The sequence below is a fragment of the Leucoraja erinacea genome, chromosome 20 (assembly GCF_028641065.1).
Source record: "Leucoraja erinacea ecotype New England chromosome 20, Leri_hhj_1, whole genome shotgun sequence".
NCBI lineage: Eukaryota > Metazoa > Chordata > Chondrichthyes > Rajiformes > Rajidae > Leucoraja > Leucoraja erinaceus.
In genome coordinates, this window is record NC_073396.1 from 18,388,565 (window position 1) to 18,410,372 (window position 21,808).

A 21,808-nucleotide genomic window follows, 5' to 3' on the forward strand; every position below is an offset into this window, starting at 1 on the left:
AGCTATTTCAGGTGCTACAGAACAAGGAAAACACACCCCAGAACTTCAAGGACACCTCAGTTACTCACCTATACAAGTCTGTGATAATCACAGAGGAATCCCTTTACTCTTAACTACTGATAAAATCCTCGCTAGAGTCTGAACATTCATCTTACAGGTGGTCCACGATATGGTCTTATCTTAATTGACGGAACAGCGGTGGATAAAGCCAACAGCTTCAAATTCCTGGGCATGCACATTTCTGAAGATCTGCTTGGATCCAGCACATTGATGCAATCATGAAAGAAGCTCATCAACGCCTCTACTTCCTGAAAAGATTGAGGAGATTTTGTAGGTCACCAAATACTCTATTAAACTTCTTCAGCAGTACGGTAGAGAGCATACTGACTGATTGCATCTCTGCCTGGTTCGGTAGCATGGATGCCCAGGAATGAAGGAGGCTGGAGTGATAGACATTGCCTGGTCTATCATGGGTACTGACCTCCCCACCATCTACAGAAGGTACTACCTCAAAAAGGCAGCTGATATCATCAAAGACCCACACCGCCCTGAACACTCTCTCATCAAAGACTCTGCCATGCTTTCCATTCCGATCTGTATCTTGTAGTAGCCTGAGACAATCTTCCTTGTTATGTACAACAGCACCATATTTGTCTCATCTGTCACGCTGTTAATTATATTGCCTGCAATCCCATCCAAGTCATTAAAATGTACCACAAACAGGACCTGGCAGTGATCCCTGCAGAATACCATTGGTTTCAGATCTCCATTCAAAAAGCGTCCTTTCATCACTGACCCGAAACGTCACCCATTCCTTCCTTCCAGAGATGCTTCCTGTCCCACTGAGTTACTCCAGCATTTTGTGTCTACTTTCATCACTACACTTGGCCCATCAGCAAGCCAATTTTGGCCAATTAGCCATTGGATCCCTTGTGCTTTAGCTGAGGATGTAAATACCTCCGATAGAACTCTAGCTATCTCCTCCCTTGCTCCGCAAAGCAACAGTACAGTATGTCAGTGAGACCACATGCACAGTTCTGTTCCCCTTATTAGGTAAAGAATGCAGTAGCGTTAGAGATCATCCATGCACCAGATGCACCAGACTAATTCTTGGGATGAGAGGGATTTCCCATCACAAGCTCTCCAGAGCTGTATTCTTTGGCAATAAGGAATGGACATATTCATTCTGTACAATATTAACAATATTTCTCTTTTTAAACGTCAAGCTCTCAGCAATGAAGGTCAACATATAATTTGCATTCTTGATTACTTGCTGCAATAACGGGATAATGTTTTTGTGTTTTTTGTGCGAGAACTTAAATCCCTCTGTACTTTAAAGAGATGTGCAATGCAAGTTTTTGTATACAGAGTGGTGGGTGCCATGAACCTGCTGCCAGGGGAGGCAGTAGAAGCAGGTACATAGGGGCTTTGAAGAGATATTTAATCAGAAATATGAACAAGCAGGGGATAGAATGATACCTCTCATCATTTTATATATTTCTACCAGGTCGTCCCTGTCCTTATAGTATTATGTCCTTTCTGTCCTGGGCCTCCTCCATTGCCAGAGTGAGCACCACCGGAAATTGGAGGAGCAGCGCCTCATATTCCCCTTGGGCAGTCTGCACCCCAGTGGCCTGAACATTGAATTCTCCAATTTCCGGTAGCCCTTGCTGTCTCGTCCCCTTCTCAGCTCTCCCTCAGGCCTCTGGCTCCTCCTCTTCCTTTTTTCGTCCCTCCCCCAACCGCGCATCAGTCTGAAGAAGGGCCCGAAACGTTGCCTATTTCCTTCGCTCCATAGATGCTGTCGCACCAGCTGAGTTTCCCCAGCATTTTTGTCTACCTTTGTATTATTCCCTAATCCTGGGCAACATCCTGGTTGACCTCTTCTGCATCCTCTCCAGTCTCCACATCCTTACATTACCACATCCTCTGCTTCTTACTCGTGTGTTCTCTATTTGCACTCAAAATGGTTCTCCTCTCTCCTTAGTTATCCTCTCACTCTTTATGCCCTTACAAAAAAAGGGGTTTCTTTCGTTTCACTTGCCAACTTCTGGGTATGTGGACTGTGAACATGCATATGCTGTAATGTGTAGGAACAGCAGATGCTTGTTTAAACTGAAGATAGACACAAAATGCCTCGACCCTTGACCCGAAATGTCACCCATTCCTTCTCTCCAGAGATGCTGCCTGTCCCGCTGAGTTTCTCCAGCATTTTGTGTCTATCTTCTGCATATGATGTAAGGTACGTTGTGTGCAGTGTGTACATTACTGCATGCATTATGTGCATCTGCTTCCCTCTTTTTTTAACCAAATGTATGAATCCATCTGAAACGTATCAACTCACTAAATGATGCTCTGAACACCAGTGGACTCAATCTAAATATTCACCTCACGTTAGTATAAATTCCTTTGGAAAATAGGAACTTATACCTGCAAATCACATGGATATCTCTGGAAAGGATATCTACGATACTGATGGGGAATTCATTAGTCCGAAGCCCTGTCTCCATCTCACCATTGAGGGAAAAAACATTATTATCAGAGAGATATACTGAGACTTTTAAGATTATAGCTGAAACAAATCATCACATTCATAAATTGATGTCAGATTCCACAGAGAATGTTAACTAATTGCAAAACTATGGTGTTTGGCCAAATAAAACTTTTGTTTTAACCCACGGGTGAAGCATGGAGACTGGCATTGGAGCCATCTATCTTCTGTGACAGGTACACATCTCCTAACAGATGTTTTACCAACATCTTTGCCAGCTGATGACTTTCCATAGACCTCTGGCAATCCTTTTATCTTTCTAAATATGTGCATTGCATTGACGAGCACATGACCTCACAGTTGGATGATTAACAACATGAGACTGCCTTTGAACAGAATTTCAAAGCAACTTGCAGACTGCTGCAGATCGAAGGCACTGAGGGAAACAGCAGGATTAGGGTAACCAGCTCTAGCATAGAACCACAGTGTGTGGGCAGGAACAATTCACAACACTTTTCCAGATGAGTGCACGATTAAATGACCGTCGAAAACTTATTTCATGGCCAACCAGATTGCTTTAATTTAGATTTTATGGGCATTAAATACATAAATTCTCATTTCTTTTCAAACATTCTCCCTTTTGACATGGTAATATTGGCAAATTACATTTAGTCACACCCATCGTAATACTCGGAGCTGCTGGCCAGGTAAAGTGGCTTGTGATGCAACAGGAATTGGTGAGTAGGGCTTCACAGGTAAGAAGTGGGTGAATGGCACAGCGGTTGGTAGTGGTTAGCAGGCTTCTTTGCTGTCACCATTACAAGCTACTTTACCCTGGCTACTGTCTAAAACTAAACTGGACTGTTCACAAACTTGGTAATATATTCTATCCTGAAATGAGCTTCACATCATTAATGAACAAGATCTCTCCTGGCAGATTGACCACAAGATTAAGTCAAATGGAATGCATGATGAGTTAGTAAATTGGACCTAAAATTAATTTTGTCACAGGAAAAAGAGGGTGGCAGTAGATGGATGCTTTTCTGACTGGAGGTTTGTAACCTGCAGTTTTGCAGGGTGGCTAATTTACCACGTGAGAATGTGATGTCAAATGCAAGAGGAAAACATATATAAACAATAGGACCCTTAGAAGCACTGATGTACAGAAGGATTTCAGGGCAAAAGTTCATAGCACCCTGAAAGGGGTAACACAAATGGATAGGATGATAAAGAAGGCATACAGTGTGCTTTCCTTCATTGGTCAGGGCAATGAGTGCAAAAGGCAGAAAATTACTTTGCAGCTTTATAAAACCTTGGTGAGGCCACATTTAGATTATTGTGTGCAGTTCTGGGCACCCTTTTACAAGAAGGATGTGTCGGCTTTAGAGTTGCAGGAGGTTTTCCAGATTGCTGGCTGGACTAGAGTGTTTTAGCTAAATGGAGAGGTTAGACAAACTTGGATTATTTACTCTGGAGCTTCGGAGGTTGAGCGGAGAATTGGTCACATTTATAAAGTTACGAGAGTCATTTTCCGTTGCAAATGTAAAATATTAGAGAGCATAGCTTTAAGATGAGAGGGAAAAAATGTAAAGCAGATGTGCGAGGAAAATTTTGTTTTATCTAAAAGTAGTACATGCTTGGTACACACAGCCATGGGAGATAGTAGAAGCAGATATGATAGCAACGATCAGTCGCATGAATAAACAGGGAAGAAAGACCATGTACGGACCATGTGCACATGGAAGGCCTAGGTTAGATTAGCGGCATGTGCAGTACAGATATGGTGGGTTGAAGTGCCTATTCCTGCACTGTTCTATATTATGTGTTTTATGTATATGCTATCACTAACACTGCCTACTTCCATTTTGTTTGTACGTTTGTTGTTGGTTTTGTGGTTGATAGTCTAGTTCCCAGTTAAAACTATGAAATCTGAAGAAATGGGGCAGAGGAGGTCATTCACGTTCATAGCATGTGCCACCATTCACTATGATAATCATTCACTTCCTAGCTCTATCATCATCTTTGCTTCTATGAGCAGAGCTCCAACAAGATAGGGTGTAGTCCCAATCTTCCCCAATCAACCTCATTGTGGACACTGGACTTTCTGGAATTGTAAAACTATTATGCAGCATTTTGGTATTTTTCTCTTTACACTACCTGTTGTGGTTTGATTGGATTCACGCATAGTATTTTCTGATTTAATTAGATAGTAGGAAAACAAACGCTTTTCACTGTATCTCAGTGCACATAACAATAATAAACCAATACCATAAATGTACACGGCACAAGTGATACCACATCGAGAGTGTTACATTCAGTTTTTCCCTTAAGACAAGATATATTATCACTGGAAATAGTTCAGGATATGTACACTGAGATGATCCTGCGTAAGAGAGGATAATCGTTTGAGGAAAGGCTGAACAGGTTGATTCTGATCTGTGATCTCATACGATACAATATGATAGAACGTTATTTATCCCAGGAGGGAAATTGGTCTGCCAACAGTCATAATACATAACAAGATACATGTAACATGTAAAGTGACGAGTGGAAAGTCCAGGATTGGGGATATGCAAAGATTGGGGAGTCGGTCTAATCCATGACAGAAGGGCGAGGAGTTGTACAGTTTGATAGCCACAGGTAAAAAGGATCTCCTGTGGCATTGTGTGCTGTTTTTTGGTGGAACCAATCTGTTGCTGAAGGTGCTGCTCAGGTTGACCAGTGTGTCATGATTGACCAGTGTGTCATGGAGGGGGTGAGCCGTATTGTCCGAGATACTCTGCAGTTTAGGAGCCTTTCTGATGAGCTTGTTATTACTGTTGCCGTCCGTGGCCTTCATCTTGCCTCCCCCAGCACACGACAGTGAAGTAGATGGCACTGGCCACCATCGATTGATAAAACATCTGCAGCATCTTTCTGCAGGCGTTGAAGAGAGCGAGCGGAGCTTCCTCAGAAAGTTGTTTAGAAAAATGGGAGGTGATCTTTTAACAAATATCAGATTCAAAGAGAGCTTGACTGGGTAAATACTGAGAGAGTTTGGGACCAGAGGCCATGGTCTCACAAGTAAGAGATGCCCATTTAAAACTATGACGATAAAGTCTATTTCCTCTCAAAGGTTTGACATTTTGGAACTTCTTGCCCCAGAAGGCTATGGTGAGCACACAAAGTCAAAGAAAACATTAGATAAAAATAAATGGCTTACAATATTGTCAAAGTAACAGTGAACCTGAAGACCATGAAAACTTCAAAGTTCAACAGGAGAGGCTGAGATATCAACATTAGAAACGTTAAAAAAATTACATAATTTTCATTTATTTATTAGTCTTCCAGGATTTAGATACTGGCCAGGATTTATTACCTGCCACTAATTGCTCTTGATAAGGTCGGAGTGACCTGCTTTCTTGAATGGCTTCAGTCCTCGTGGTGAAGATGATGCCACAGTGCTATTAGGAAAATGCCCCTAGTGATGTGGAAGGAACAATTATACTGTGTGCGTTTCTGAGGAAAACATGCAGATGGAGACGTTCCCATGCACCCAAAATCCTTGTCCTTGGTAGTACAGACTGTGGGTATGGGAGATGTTGTCAGCTTAACAACAGCTGCCCATATTCTGTGGTACACACTACAGCTTCTGTGTGCTGTAAATCTTATCTCACTGTTCTTTGCCCCTGTTCCTTGTCAATATTTGATACAGGTCTGCACATGGAAAGGAAGCCTGCCATGCTCTGAGAATGAGTTTGGGTCACATATTTAATGCCCTGCCCCAACACTCCTGTTCATTCTTCCCCGATGCAAATTTTATCCATTTCATCTCCAACAAAATTTCCAAAGTTTTGCTCTTTCTACAAAAATATCACCGAATGATCGACCATGATTGTTTAATCGAACGTGTTTGTAGCTATGCTTTGAATTCCTGCAGTTTCACTTGATTGGCTGTGCTTACTGATGTGGCTGATGAGCTGGGAGAGTGGATGCTGCAACCACTTATTCGCATATAATACTATAAGCAGGAATGGTTCTCAGTTAAAGCTAGCAGTGTGGACAGATGGATTGCTTTTTCAGAGAGCTGTGTCTCGGCCTCAGCTGAAAAGCTGCCATTCCTGCAATCACAGCTGCTCCATATTAAAGATAAATTATCACTGTATCAGTGAGAGTTTTGCCTCACTCTGCCGGGAATACTTTCAGATCTTGAACAAAACGGCAAGATTGCTCCGCAGCATAAATATTTTAGAACAGATGACATCACAGAGCCCTTGCCACGGCTGGCCTGCTGTTCCAGGCTTGTCAGACACTTTGGAAAGTGTTTATCCTCCAATTTCACTTGGCCTCTAACGTCAACACAAAGATATCATTTCCGTCTGGGTTTAGCTCCATCTGCTGCAAAGCTTGTGACAGAGCGTGTGCTATATCCTGGACATTAGGTTCTATCTGTGAGACAGATAATGTCTCTGGTCACCCATCTGAAATCTAAACCAATAGGACTGGGAATTGTCTCATGGATGGGCATCATTGAGCGTACAATATGCAATGTCGCATTCAACTATCCATTAAAGGTGGACAAACATTCAGACAATTCAAATTTTGACCAAGCTTGGACCAGGAGATGGGTGGAGTGGCAAGAGGGGCAATCTTATGTTTGCCCTAGATCCACAATCAGGAATAAAAGTTAGAGAAAGTAATTTGGTCCCATTTGCCTATTCCACCATTCAATAAGATCATGGTGATGCTACACTAAAGCAATACCCCTTGATTTCCATGGTAATTATATTCCAGGATCATGGAGTTGTCACCTGATTTGAATGCATTAGACTGCCTTGGATTGTGAATGATTCAGTATATCTTGCACAATTACCTCAGCTAGTGGTAGTCACCTGGATTCATTGAATGTAGCAATAAATGACCAAATGTAGGAAGTGCATGCTTCCACCATAGCTCATTATGTCATTCACAATCTCAGTTTGAACGGAACTGAACTGGCAGTAAGTTGAACACTGGCTTGCTCCCTGTTGAGTTCATGCCTATCTCAAGTTGCTCGACTCTGACTGGGAGCTGAATATAGCAGCTGTAGCAGAAGATGTGACACCTACTTCCCCATGCCTGATTCCAAAAGGTAAAGATTGAATGACAATGGTAAAGGAGAATTATAAAGGAGAGCATGCACTGACTTGTTGAAGGCAGATTATGGTCAACGAAACTGGATGAACATTTCTGATGGGTTAATAGACAAGGTCGATGAAGAAAATCGTGTGGACGTAACTGTCATGGAGTCATATACCCAATCTGCAGGTCCTTTGGCCAACTCTGTCCATGCTGTCTATCAAGTACGCATGTGTATTAAATGCATGCTTACTTGATGGACACAAGATGAAGCAAGGATGCAGTAATGGTGATCTCACGTGCACCATACAGTTTTGTTCCATTTACTCAATTTTGCGGTGTTCTAGAATCATGGCAAGGTCTATATGTAGAAATAGAATATCGAATAATACAGCACAGAAACATGCCATTCAGTCCACATTGTCTGTGCTGACCATATTTAAACTAATTTTATCCATCTGCACATGGTATGTATCCTTCCTTCTATGCCACGACTGTTCATGTGCCTTTTCAAATGCCTTGGAAACATCACTATCATGTCAGCTTCCACCACCACCCTTGGCAGTGGATTCCAGGCACACAGCAATATCTGCGTTAAAAACAAACCTGCCTTATAAATCTCCTTTAAATCCACCTTTCATCTTAAACTTGATCTCTTTAGCATTTGATATTTTCACCCTGGCAAAAGATTGACTACCATATATGTACCACTCATCATTTTATATACTTCTATCAAATCTCATCTCAACCTTCGATGTTTCAGAGAAAATAATCCACGTTGGTCCAAATTTTCCTTACAAGTAATACTCTATAATCTTGGCAACATTCTGGTTAACCTCTTCTGCACCCTCTCCAAAGCTTCCACATCCTTCCCGGAATGGGACGATCAGGACTGTACGCATTACACCAGATGTGGTCTAACTAATTTTATAAAGCTGCAACATAATTTCCTGACATAAACTGAATGCCCCAACCGTTAAAGTCAATCACGCTATATGCCAACCATACCACTCTATCAACTTGTATGGTCATTTTCAGGGAGCTATGGACATGCATCCTAAGATCCCTATGTACATCAATGCAGCTTAGGGACCTGCCATTTGCTAAATACTTGCTTCTTAAATTTGGCTTTGTTAAGTGCAATGCCTCACACCTGGGGTGATAGCTGGAAAGACCAGAACCAATCAGGGCCAGCCACAAATGACCGCGGGCAGGGTGTGCACTGGTAGGTCCATTGTTGGCTCGGGAAGGTGTCATAGAAACATAGAAAATAGGTGCAGGAGTAGGCCATTCGGTCCTTCGAGCCTGCACCGCCATTCAATATGATCATGGCTGATCATCCAACTCAGTATCCTGTACCTGCCTTCTCTCCATATCCCCTGATCCCTTTAGCCACAAGGGCCACATCTAACTCAGTCTTAAATATAGCCAATGAACTGGCCTCAACTACCTTCTGTGGCAGAGAATTCCAGAGATTCACCACTCTCTGTGTGAAAAAAGTTTTCCTCATCTCGGTCCTAAAAGATTTCCCCCTTATCCTTAAACTGTGACCCCTTGTTCTGGACTTCCCCAACATCGGGAACAATCAAGAGGGATACAATGTAGTGAACTGTGGAACTGGTTAAATGACTAGGGTGGAGGAAGGGAGCAAAGGGGGGATGGGAGTGAAGGTAGAAGTTACTTAAAATAAGATAATTCAATGTTCATACCACTGGGTTGTAAGCTACCCAAACAAAATATGAGGTGCTGGTCCTCCGATTTGTCTGTGGCCTCACTCTGACAATGGAGACTTCCCAGGACAGAAAGATCAGTATGTAGCGATGCTACAAAACTTCCTTTCAGCGGCGCTGCAGTTCTGCCACTGGCTGTGCGCGCGACTTTGGCGCCTTTGAGGGGGGGGGGGGGGGGGGGGGGAAAATGGCGTTTTCACCTGCCTGTCGGAGGCGGATTTCCTCAGGCTGCTAGCTGCTGAAGAATAATCGATCCGACTTCCGTTCCCGATTTTTTTTTAAAATCGTGAGACAATTTAATAATTACATCAAAATAAATAACTACTTCTAACGCCCTCAACGCCTACAACATGACGGATCGCAAGAACGGGACAAAACAAAGGGTAAGTCGTCTATTTTACATATAACCTTGCTTCTTGTGATGGCTTTAAACTAATTTTACGATGCGAAAATGTGATTTGGGCCCCATACAAAATGGCAGTGTTTTTCCTGCCGATATGGGGTTCAAATTCACGGCAAATGCAACGTTCCAATCGATCGCGTTCCAGAAAAACCCACTCGCAAGATGATTTAAATGCTTTTTTTTGGACAATCATGTCATAAGAGCATTTAAATTGTCTATATTTTGTGTAATTGGCTATCCATAGTCAATATTTTTATACTAAATATCAGTTTTAGTCCCATATATTGTGCAAAAATATAATAATTTTGATTATATTGAGTTGATGTTTCTAGATTAATTTATGGGAATTAAACATTAAATTCCTTCCATCTGGCATATAAATTCATGACAGTGAGATTTAAAAATCATGTTATATTGTGAATTTCTTGTGTGAATGGGATTAGTTTGTTATTTGGATACTTAGTCTATTTTAAAAAAATATCCTTTTCTTAAGTAATGGAATCTACAGGACATTCTTAATGGGAAAGTAGTGGACAGAAAGGCATGTCATGCGTGGTTTGAAGAGCAAAAACGTGTAGTTTACAAAGCCAAAATGAAAAGTTGAGGAAAAGCAAGGTGTACAGACTTGCTTATTAGTTACAATCTGAGGAGTATGATTCAGACTAAAATTCAGATTCAACTTTAATTGTCATTGTCAGTGTACAGTACAGAGACAACGAAATGCATTTAGCATCTCCCTGGAAGAGCGACATAGCATATGATTTGAATAAATAGTCACATTAGCGTATATACAGACATAGTGTTTTTCCTGTGGGAGGAGTGTCCGGGGGGGGGGGGGGGGGGGGGGGGGGGGTGATTAGCAGTCCCCGAGGTACGTTGTTGAGTAGAGTGACAGCCGCCGGGAAGAAGCTACTGATTATGATATGCCAATGTACCTGCTAGCAACTGCTCTTCTCCATAAAGACTTGGTCTATTGCTAGAAATTGTAATTTATTTACCTATATGTTACGGATTTACAGCATATAATACAGTAATATTAAAGTTTTGATCTTGAGAATATCACATTTTTGAATTTGTAAGGCAGTCTGGGACCTATACTATTTCCGTCACAACAGTCAATTTTGTAATTAACCACAATTAGGTAACTAACTAATTATATGTTTTATTCAGGTTATCCAAGTAAGATGTGTTATATTTGTTTCAGAATGCTTCAATCTATAATAACTGAAAATTTCATTCAGTTCTCTAAATTTTTAAGAAAGTTATGGGCTTTAGACTGTCCTTGATCACAGCTGTTGTGTTAAGTCAATGGAAAAGCAATAGTGAACAAGATGCTAATTTCCGCGTATGAAAATGGCCATAACTTTTTTAATACTGAAGATATGAAAGTTAATTAGGTGTCAAATTAACTTTTTTTAATGCTTTATCCGATGGGATAAATTGCAGACTTGATTTTTTAAATCTCAAAATGTTGTAACATTGCTACAGTATGGGAACGGGAAGCGGAGTTGAAATGGTCGGCAACTGGGAGATCCTGTAGGCCTCAGTGGACCAGGTGCAAATGTTCAGTGAAACGGGCACCGAGTCTACATTTGGTCTCGTCGATGTATAGGAGTTCATATCGGGGAACACTGATGCAGTAGATAAGGTTAGACGAGGTACATGTGAGCCTCTGTCTCACCTGAAAGGATTGTCGGGATCCCTGGATGGAGTCGAAGGAGGAGGAATAAGGACAGGTGTTGCATCTCCTGCGGTTTAATTGCTGGAACTTATTTTCTCTAACATGCCTATTAACTCCCTTGTGAATTTTCTCTTGACTCTTCACAAGGGTTGTTCACAGCTGCTAATTAACAGACCAGCAGAACCTGGGGCTGTGGAAGGAAACAGAAAAATGCAGCTGAGACCTGCACAATGTCCAGGAGAACCTGCATACTCCACACGGACAGCACAGGCGAGGCACTAACTGTTGCAACCCTGTGCCATCTACTGTGTATTTAATTTTCAGGTAGCCTATGTTGAGTATCTAGGTTACAAACATTGAATCTAAAACTGGAACAACATCAAATCGTCAGTATTATTTATGGGCCAATTTAAATTTTTCTTGAATGTGCACTTTGTTCTTACTTGAAAGTTCTACAATTTCAGTCCAAGGAATGTAGCAAAGTGAACAATTCTGATTGTAGGTAACCTTTGCATTTCTCCTGGAGCTGAGACCCAGAGTATATGCAAGGCTGCCTGTGTGTTGGATGTCTGACATCTGTCTGTGCGTGCCAGGATGTCTGACATCTGTCTGCTTTATGTCTGGTGTCTGTGCAGCCTGATTGTTTGAATGTCTGAGTGTCTTCATGGATGGTGTTGGGCATCTGGCCATCTGAGATCTCTACATGGATGTTTGGTGGTTGCGTCTGGTGCTTGCTTCTCTAATATCTGAGTGTCTGGGTACTCAGATGTCTGGTGCCTGGGTCCCTAATATCTACCTTCCAGGGGTCATATCTGATTCTCTACTATCTGCATCTGGGTCAGTAATGTCTGGGTTTCTGGATGTCTGGGGCTTGGATGTCTGGTGTCTGGGTATCTAATACCGGGTGTCTAGGGGTCCGATGTTTAACATTCTTGGTGTCACGGGGTGCTTTCCACCTTTGCATTTCTGTTTCTTTCCTCATTGTGTCCTGGCACTACCTTGGTTAAATGTACAACTCTGATGATACGATGAACCGAAGGGTTGTTGCACATTTTTTTGGAAGGGGCTGATTGTTGGCAGTATGTTCAGTCTAGGCAGCCTCACACATTGCCCTGGATCTCAGCTCCAGGAGAGATTCAAAGGTTACCCTGCAGTCAGTCAGAAGTGTTTAGTTTGCTCCATTTCTTGGACAGAAATTGTAGAACTTTCAAGTATGAACAAAGTACAGACTTAAGAAAACACTTAAATTAGTCCCATAAATAATACCATGGATTTGATGTTGTTCCAGTTTTAGAATCAATGTTTGCAACCCAGAATCCTTCCACAAATTCCATTCCAACTCTCCATCTCAAATGTCAGCCTTTCCTTTTAATCAGTATTACAAATAAACATGATTCCAAGAGGCACAGCCCTTGGTGTTGTTTGTCACTGAGGCTGCGATCCAAATATTAAACAAAGTGTACACTACTTTGCCTTGGAGATACAGCATGTTCTACAAGCTTGAAGCAACAATCTTCACTGGTAAATCCCTTTTGTCTGCCAGATTTTGGGTTGCATTCACTATCAAGTTTGGGCTTTTTAAAATTTTTATTCTCTTGAATGTCCTTTCCCCGAGTCTTGTTGGGGAAGAAGCCCCAAGTGTACACTTCAAAAATACAACAATGTCATAAGTTTATGTCATGGGAGCAGAGGTAGGCCATTCAGCCCTAACATCTACTCCACAATTCAATCATGGCTGATCTATATTTCCCTCAATCCCATTCTCCTGCCTTCTCCCCGTAATCTTTGACACCGTTACTGTTCAACTAATGCACAGAACTAGACGTGCATAGGAAATGACCCATGTTCCATGCCCTTGGACCAATGAGCCCTGTCACTCACAGTGAAATGCTTCAGCCACAGCACGAAGGGACAAACTGATTGATGGAAGAGCAAGTGCACAGTGCAGCTGCCCAGGGCAATTTGGATTGTAAGAGGTTGTTCCTCAAATTCTGGGTGCATCTCAGCTCCACACCCCTAATCTTTGGTGACATGGGGTGATAGGATGAGTTAGTCGGAGGATCTCCTTGTCAGTCTGTTCCTGGGTCTAGCCAAGAAGGTCAGTAGGTGCTGCAGGGACTGGTGTGCATCCTGGACAGGTACAATCATGTGTTAAAAAGATCCAAGTACAATTTCTAATGAAAGTTATGTAAATTTCCAAACATCTTTTTATAATTTGTTACACTATAGCATCCAATATGTTTGACAGGATCAATCAAACAACAATTGGCACCTGGCTGGGAACTGGAGACTGGACCGTGACCAGATGATTACTCAAAAAACGGAGGTTCGGATTGGTAGTATAGGAGGAGGCCAGTGTAGAGCTTTTCGTTAGGGGGGTTTCCAAAGCCAAGGCCTTAGGCAATTAAAGGCATATCTTTCATTGGAATGAAGGAGTTGGATGCAAAAACAATTGAACAGTGCAAAGATCTTGGATATTTGTAGGAATGTCCCACTTTCCCGAATTACTCACGAATTCTCCCGCGTTTTTCCCTTGATTCAAACTCGGAGAATGTCCGTAGCGAGTCCATAGGAGGCCTTAATAGTCCGTAGATATTTCGTAGCGGCTCGTAATGCCGGCCGTTGATACTTGGGGCATCAGGTAAGTCGGGACGTTTTTTTCAGCATGTTGGAAAATGTTCACGAGTAAACAAAATAGGCCCGAGTACCTACGGCTGGCTATTACTGTAATTCTCCGAGTTTGAATCAAGGGGAAAACTCGGGAGAATTCGTGAGTAACTCGGGAAAGTGGGAAAGGCCCTTTGCAGAGACACAAAGTTAGGTACAAAGGTACAGAGACACCCAAAGGCCAGTCATCCCCATCTGTTGTCCAGATCATTAGCCACCATTTCTTGACGACCACTATAGGCTACAACAATCCCGAGAGGTTCACTCCTCCAGGCGGTTTGCTGTGATCCACTCAGACCTTCACTGTGCTAATGTGGTATATATGATATAACACACCTGGTAAACAGAATTGTAGTCTGTTTATCCAAGTTCCCCCAAAACGCTTCTATTCCATTCACCTTACCTGCTCCCCGAGGGGATGAATTCACCATTAATGATGGAATTGTAGAGGCACAAACGTCGTGAATAAATTATTTCTTTATTCAGGCATTGTAGGTAGGATATACATGCAGATTCAGCACTCTCACATAATAGTTATTGTTGCCGCTGAGCGGCTGTTGCCTTGGGGCTCGGGCTGACCTCTTGTTGAGGTGGCAGGAGACTCTCATGAAGAGAGAGTAAGAGAGAGCGAGAGAGGGAAGGTCACTAGGGCACACCCCTATATCCCGTGACCCTACCTCAGACTGCCGAGGGTTCGCATAGCAATAGTGGTCTAACCACTACAGAATGAATTAAAGGTGATTTTTATGTCTAAGTTCTTTTAAGGAGGTGAATAGGGAAATGATGAGGACTGAGCTGTAGACGAGGCTTACATACACCAGTAAGACATTTGACAAAGTGCGTCATGGTAGACTTAAAGTTAAGCCACAGGGATCTGGCAGGTTCCAAGTTCCTTAGAGACAAGAGATTGGAAATCTGTAACAAGTTGTGTACCACAGAGACTGGTGCTGGAACTTCTATTGTTTGTAGGAAAATGAAATGTTGAATGAGAATATAGGTGGCCTGATTCGTAAGTTTGCAGATGACATTAATGTTGTGGAGTTGTAGATAACAAAGGTGGTTAACAGAGCACGTAAACAGGCTCTTCACTCTAACTTGCCCATGCCGACCAAAATATCCCATCTACACTAGCCCTACCTGACTGCGTTTGGCCTATATTCCTCTGAACCTTTCCGATCCATGTACCTGTCCAAATGCCTCTTAAATGTTTTCATCGTACCTGCCTCAACTACTTCATCTGGCAGCTTGTTTCATACACCCACCACCCTGTGTGTGAAAAAGATGCTGCTCGACTCCCTCTCATCTAAAAACCTCTGCCCTCTGTTTCTTTATTCCCCAAAGCTACAGTTGGCTTGGCTTGGATGGGCTGAAGGCCTTTTTTCTGTGTTGCGTGATTGCATCTTGAGTATGATATGAATAGAGCTGCATGGAACATGACATCGGGTTTTTTACCCCAAGTTCATCTTTGCTTAATACCGTTCGTTGCTTATTACCAACATCACCTTGTTGTGACAGATCACGTAGAGTGTGGCTGAGAAAGAACGTGGTTGCTTGGGCACTCCTTGCCACACGAGCCATCCTCCCACTATCAACTTTTTTAAGATTCAAAGATAAGTTGATAGTTTTGCACAACTGCTCGCATAGACTTGAATATTTAGTTTGTCTAAAATGTGTTGCGGCACAGAGGGAATGTTGCCAGATGGAAATGATGAAATGGATCTCATAACATGTTGGCTGTTCTGTACTGCATTTCCTAATAAACAGCACTGCCAAAATTCCAGCCTATAACTCACTCCCGGGTATCTGTTTGTCTACTTAGAACACCCGACCCCCTCCCTGAGCCCCTCGATTAGATTCCAGCCTGCATTTCACTTCCCAGTCTCCTCTGCCCTCTTCCTCATGTAACATCTAACCTCCCTCAATATTACCAGTAATGTGGTATCTGTGTATCTACAGGAGTTGTCAGAGTACGTCAGAGTTCATCAAGCTTGTTTACTACTAACTCGTGTTAACATGGAGATATTTAAAGTCATCTTCTCCAAGAGGGTTTTTTATGCATCCATCCAAATATATGGTTGCAAATTTTTGAGAGATCATGAAAGGTAAAGGAAATAAATAAATATGTTGAAAAGTCCTTTGAAAACATGGCAACAAGATACTGAGTTGGAAGTCTAAGAAACGTTCAGTTTATTTGAACAGACACAAAATTTAATGAGAATATCAAAACCTCATTGGGGTTACATCACTAACACAAAAGATATGGGAATATGTTTTTGTTCTAATCAGACAAGTTCAGTGAAGGTTAATAAGAATTTCCAACAGTGACAAGCAACCTGGGGAAAGGACAATTCCAGCACAACCTGTGCTGACCCCAAACGTTGACAGCGTTTGGTTAACATTGAGAGGAGATCAAGAGAGGCTAAAGGCAGGAGGCGAAACAAGGAATTTGTGGGGTGAAGATGGAAGGGTATTATTTGGGAGGGAATTACAGGCTGGGACACGAAAATAAAGGCTTTCATTATTTATGTATAAAAATTTATAACAAAGGAATAACAAAATAATATTCAACAAAATGTGTAACAGATACTATTGGTGTCATGAACATGATTGGCCAAATAACCTCCTTCTGTGCTGAAAATGACTTATTCTATGATTTTATAACAAACTAAATTAATGGCGCGGCACAGTGGCGCAGCGGTAGAGTTACTGCTTCACAGCGCTAGAGTCCCGGGTTCGATCCCGACTACGGGTGCTGTCTATACGGAGTTTGTATGTTCTCCCCGTAACTGCGTGAGTTTTCTCCAAGATCTTTGGTTTCCTCCCACACTCCAAAGACGTACAAGTTGGTCGGCTAATTGGCTTGGTATAAATGTAAATTGTTCCTAGTGCGTGTAGGATAATGTTAATATGCGGGGATCGCTGGTCGACGTGGACTCGGTGGGCCGAAGGGCCAGTTACTCTTTATCTCTAAACTAAACAAAACTTAACCAGAAGTTAATTAGGTCTGAAGAAGGGTCTCGACCCGAAACATCACCCATTCCTTCTCTCCAGAGATGCTGCCTGTCCCGCTGAATTACTCCAGCATTTTGTGTCTACCTTCAATTTAAACCAGCATCTGTTCTTTCCTACACACTTCCTAAACTTAATCAGATCCTACTCTAAATCTAGACATAGAACAGATTTGTTATTGCACTTGAGCTATTACAACATAGATATGGCATAATGTCTTCGATGATGCAGGAATAAACATAACATTCTGAATTAATCTTTACTCCACCTAATCTTTATCGTATTCATTTATTTGGTATATGAGTGTCACTGGCAATGGCAACCCAAGATGTTGCTGAGTCATCCTCATGGACATTGAAGTCCAACTGGTGAAGGTACTCCAATGGAACAATGATATATTTCCACTCAAGAGGGCGAGTAGCTTAGAATGGAACTTGTTGATGTCGCCTACCGCAGCCGACCTTGAGGGTGTGGGAGGTAAGCCCCTACGTTCTTTCAACTGTCCTTTTGTTCTTACGTCCACTGCCATCGCTGACTCCCACCACCCTCCTCTCTGGTCCACCGAGATGAACAGGGGCTAGGATTGGCAGCTTCCCTCTCCAGGGGGGCTACTGGTTTGGCGGAGGGCAAGCCAGGCCTGCTGCTGGGGCATGGCAGAGGCCCATGGTCTCTGCGGATGGTTTGACAGCCCCGACCGCGGGAGAATAAAGAAGGAAGGAAGATTAGACTTTATTGCCTTCCATCACAATGAGGAATGTGGGGAATCCGCTGTGGTGGATGTTTATGTTAACTTTTATGTAGTTGTGTGTCTTGTTGCTTTTTTTTTAGTAATTTATTTGGTAATTTGAATATCACGGTACCTTAAATGGTACATGTGACAATAAAAGACCTTTGAAACCTTTGAGGTTGGACAGACACGGATTGTTTTCTCTGGTATACGAAAGGTTGCAGGGGGACTGAGAGATGTATAGAGTTATGAGAGGTTAAATGGGGTAGACAGTCAGAACCTTTGGTTTAAGGCGAAGGGAGCTTAATTAAAGGGGATGTGCGGAGCCTTTTTTTTTTAATACAGAGGGTGGCGAGTGCCTAGAATGTGCTGCCCGTGATGGTGTTTGAGGCAGATACGATAGTGGCATTTAACAGGCTTTTGGATAGGCATATTAATATGAAGGGAGTGGAGGGATGTGGAACCAAAAGTAGATCCATAATTGTTTGAATAAGAAAGCGAGGTCCCCAAACACCCAACTTCAATAGTGCTTCCGACTATGTGATGAACAGCTGATTCCGAGTTGAAAACTTACTTCAACAATGTTGTACTTTTTTGGCAGACAAATAGCAACATTTCATAATCCACAGTCTTGATCTAGATGTCTATTTAAAATATCCACGTCCAGACGGTTTAGAACTTGTCACAGTTTTGTTATGTTGAGTTTTATAGTGAGTCATACAGTGAGTACGATAAGCAAGCAGAATGCTCAACTCTTCTAACTTGTTTATTATCGAATATAATCTGCAGAACATGTCTACCTTGAGAAGACAAAAGAGACTGCTACAAACCGAACACTGGAAGAACTTAGCAGGTCAACAACATGTGCTGATGCAAGACCTAGCACAAAATGTTGACGTACTACGTTTTCCTCCACAGATGCTACTTGACCTATCAAAATTTTCCATTGTTCATTATGCCTGAATCATAGTTAACTAAAAACCACACTAAAGGATTGGGAAACTTACTGTGGTTTATCAATCTGTTTCAACAAATACCTTTGTGTGACTGTCCAGCTCACCCTCTAACTGTTCTCGTGCCTGCCTGAGTTGTGACAGTTTATCACTCTCCAATCAATATTAATAGCCATTTTTAATAACAAGGAACTACAGATGCTGGTTTATATCAAAGATAGACACAAAATGCTGGAGAAACTCAGCGGGTCAGGTAGCATCTCTGAAGAAAATGGATAGCTGACATTTCGAGTCCATTTTCTCCAGAAATTCTGCTTGATCTGCTGAGTTTTGTGTTTATCTTTAAAAGCTATCTGTCCCTTCATTCTGCTCCACATCCATGTGGTTAGATTGTCCATTTCACTGGAACATTTGCACATACCTCTGCAAGCTTTGCGGTGAGTAATAGCCTTGGTGAGGTCTCGATAGAATCCTTCCTTACAGTAGTGGCAATGTCGTCCTGCAGTATTATGCCGACAATTTAGGCAAACGCCGCCGCTCTTTCGGCCGGAGAGCTTATAAAGTTCCATGTTAAACCGGCATCGTCGAGCATGCAGATTGCAGCTACACGCTGAGGGAAACAAACACAAAATGTATCACAGACAGTAGGCAGCTACATGGTCGAGCACTTCAGCTGAAAGTATGAATTGGCCAATGATATCCAACTTTGGAAATGTGAAATGGGCAATGATCTAAAATGACAATTATACAACACCAGTATCTTACCTCCCCATCTCACACCTGTGACATGCCCAAAAATCTACCTGTTCTGAATACCCACTGAATCCTCATTCAATACAACTTTGTACGAACACAGACCTGGCTCTACCACACTACCACCTTACTTTATTCCCTGGTGTTGTGGACAATGAGGAAGGCTGTCTTAACACTATTGGAATTTTGCCCAAGACCCAGTATTGGATCAGCAGAAATCCCTTTTAGGGAATTGTACATGTACACAAGGTTGAGAATTTCAGATTTGTGAATATTAAGCATCTCGGGGATTAGGCCAGAAAGTGGAGCTGAGACCAATGGTCAGATCAACCATTACTGTATTTAAAAATGGAGAAGGATCAAGGAGCTGTACTACTCCCAGCTACATCTTCATCGCAAGAATTAACACAGTGACCCTTCTCTGCATTTCCTCCTTTCTAAATAAGTTAAATTGTTCACTTTAGTCCAAGTGATCTTACAAATGGCCTGTGCACATATTTACATTTGTGAACTCATCATTGCCTTGCCTGTGTTATTCAAAGTGTGGTCTCACCACTGTCCTGTACATGTTAAACTAAATATGGTCCCAGTAATGTTCTATGCACATTACTCCAAGTCTGGCCTCACCAATGTCTTATGCCTGTTACTCCAAGCTTGGTTTCAAGAATGTATTACACAATACTCATAATTTTTATCAATGCCCTGAACATAGAACATAGTACATGTACAGCACAAGAATGGAAATTCAAGAGTCAGGGGGCAGAGGAGTGTCTATTATTAGGGAGAAGGAGCTCGGGAGGCATTTAGACTGATACTTAAATAGGTCCACCATAGAAGGATAAAGGTTTAATGCAACCAAATGGGATTAGTGTGGATGGCAAAAAGATCAGCATGGATGTGGTGGGCTGAAGACTATAACTCTGTGATCCCAAGTGTGCCCTGGACACATTTCTATAAGTGTGGTCTCACCAATATTGTACAAATGTGACTAAATCGTGATCCAACCAATGCCCAAAGTACATTTCTCCAAGTGCGCATTCAGCAATGCAATGTACATACATTGCAGGTAACACATGAGACTTTGCACAGGCTGGGTTTATTCTCACTGGAAAACTGAATGACTTTATAGAGGTTTAACATTATGAGGATTACAGAACATTGTACAACAGAGGAACAGGCCCTTTGGCACACCATGTCTGCACCAACCACGATGTCAATCTAAACTAATCCCATCTGCTTGCACATGATTTGTATCCCTCAATTCTTTGCTAGCTCATAACTCAGTCTAAATATCTCTTAAGCAATGTTTTCATATATGCTTCCACTACCTCGTTCCAGGCACACACCACTCTGTGTACAAAGAATTTGCCTTACATATCGCCTTTACACTTCCCCCTCTCATCTTAAATCCTGGAGAGAAAAAATCTTTCCAACCATCCTATCCATGTAACTCATAATTAAATCTACTTTTATCAGATCACCCCTCAACCTCCAATGCTTCAGAGAAAACAACCTAAACTTGTCCAACCTTCCCTCAGATTCAGATAGGATTCAGATTATTATTACTTCATCTTATTGTTATATACCACAGGATGCAATGAAATTCTTAGTTAGCATGAAGCTCATAGAGTTATGAGTAAATACAATAAATAAAACAATAAATACAACTACGTTCTTAGGGCTGGATGTCTGAGATTTCAAGCTCCTGCACCTTATCCCAGAAGGTAGAAGGGAGAAAAGGGAATGGCCATGGTGGAAAGCATCCTTGTCGATACCTCTAGACTTCCTCATGCAATGCACTGGGAAAGTCGTCTGCAATCCTTCACTCTATGGCTGGGAGGGCTGGCCAACTCTGGTAGCAAATTGGAAGCACCACCCCCCACTACCAGAGTACCTCCGCAGTGTAATGTCCCTCACCCAACGCACATGAGAATTCTACTGCTCTGAGACCAGAAACTTAGTCTCAATCACTTTGTTTCCAGTCACTGCTCCTCATGCTCGTCACTGACCTCAAGGAATCAGAAAACCTGCTGAAACCTAATGCATTTGCTCTAATCTGTGCAACAGATGTTCCTGCACGCTCTGGGAAATACTACATGGGCAACAGAGAGCATATGCAGTTTGGGTCAACAGCACCGAGGCACTGGAGGGGAGAAGGTGATTATTTACAAATCACAGCCAGATGTTAGCTGTGCAGCCCAACTCTGTTCACCAGCTCTGGTCCACAAACACAGGCCAGAACGCACACTGAGAGAATAATCACCTCCTGGTTTTTGTTATTGGAGTTAACAGAACAA

At 42.2% G+C, this 21,808-nt stretch overlaps 1 protein-coding gene across 1 annotated transcript in view; it reads right to left on the reverse strand.

The window, feature by feature from the left end:
* Positions 1 to 21,808, reverse strand: part of LOC129706864 (netrin-3-like) — a 103,162-nt gene that overhangs the window by 42,222 nt on the left and 39,132 nt on the right. Inside the window, exon 3 of the mRNA XM_055651452.1 lies at positions 19,180 to 19,368. Within this exon, the coding sequence (XP_055507427.1) occupies positions 19,180 to 19,368 (189 nt within the window). The remainder of the gene's footprint in view (positions 1 to 19,179; positions 19,369 to 21,808) is intronic.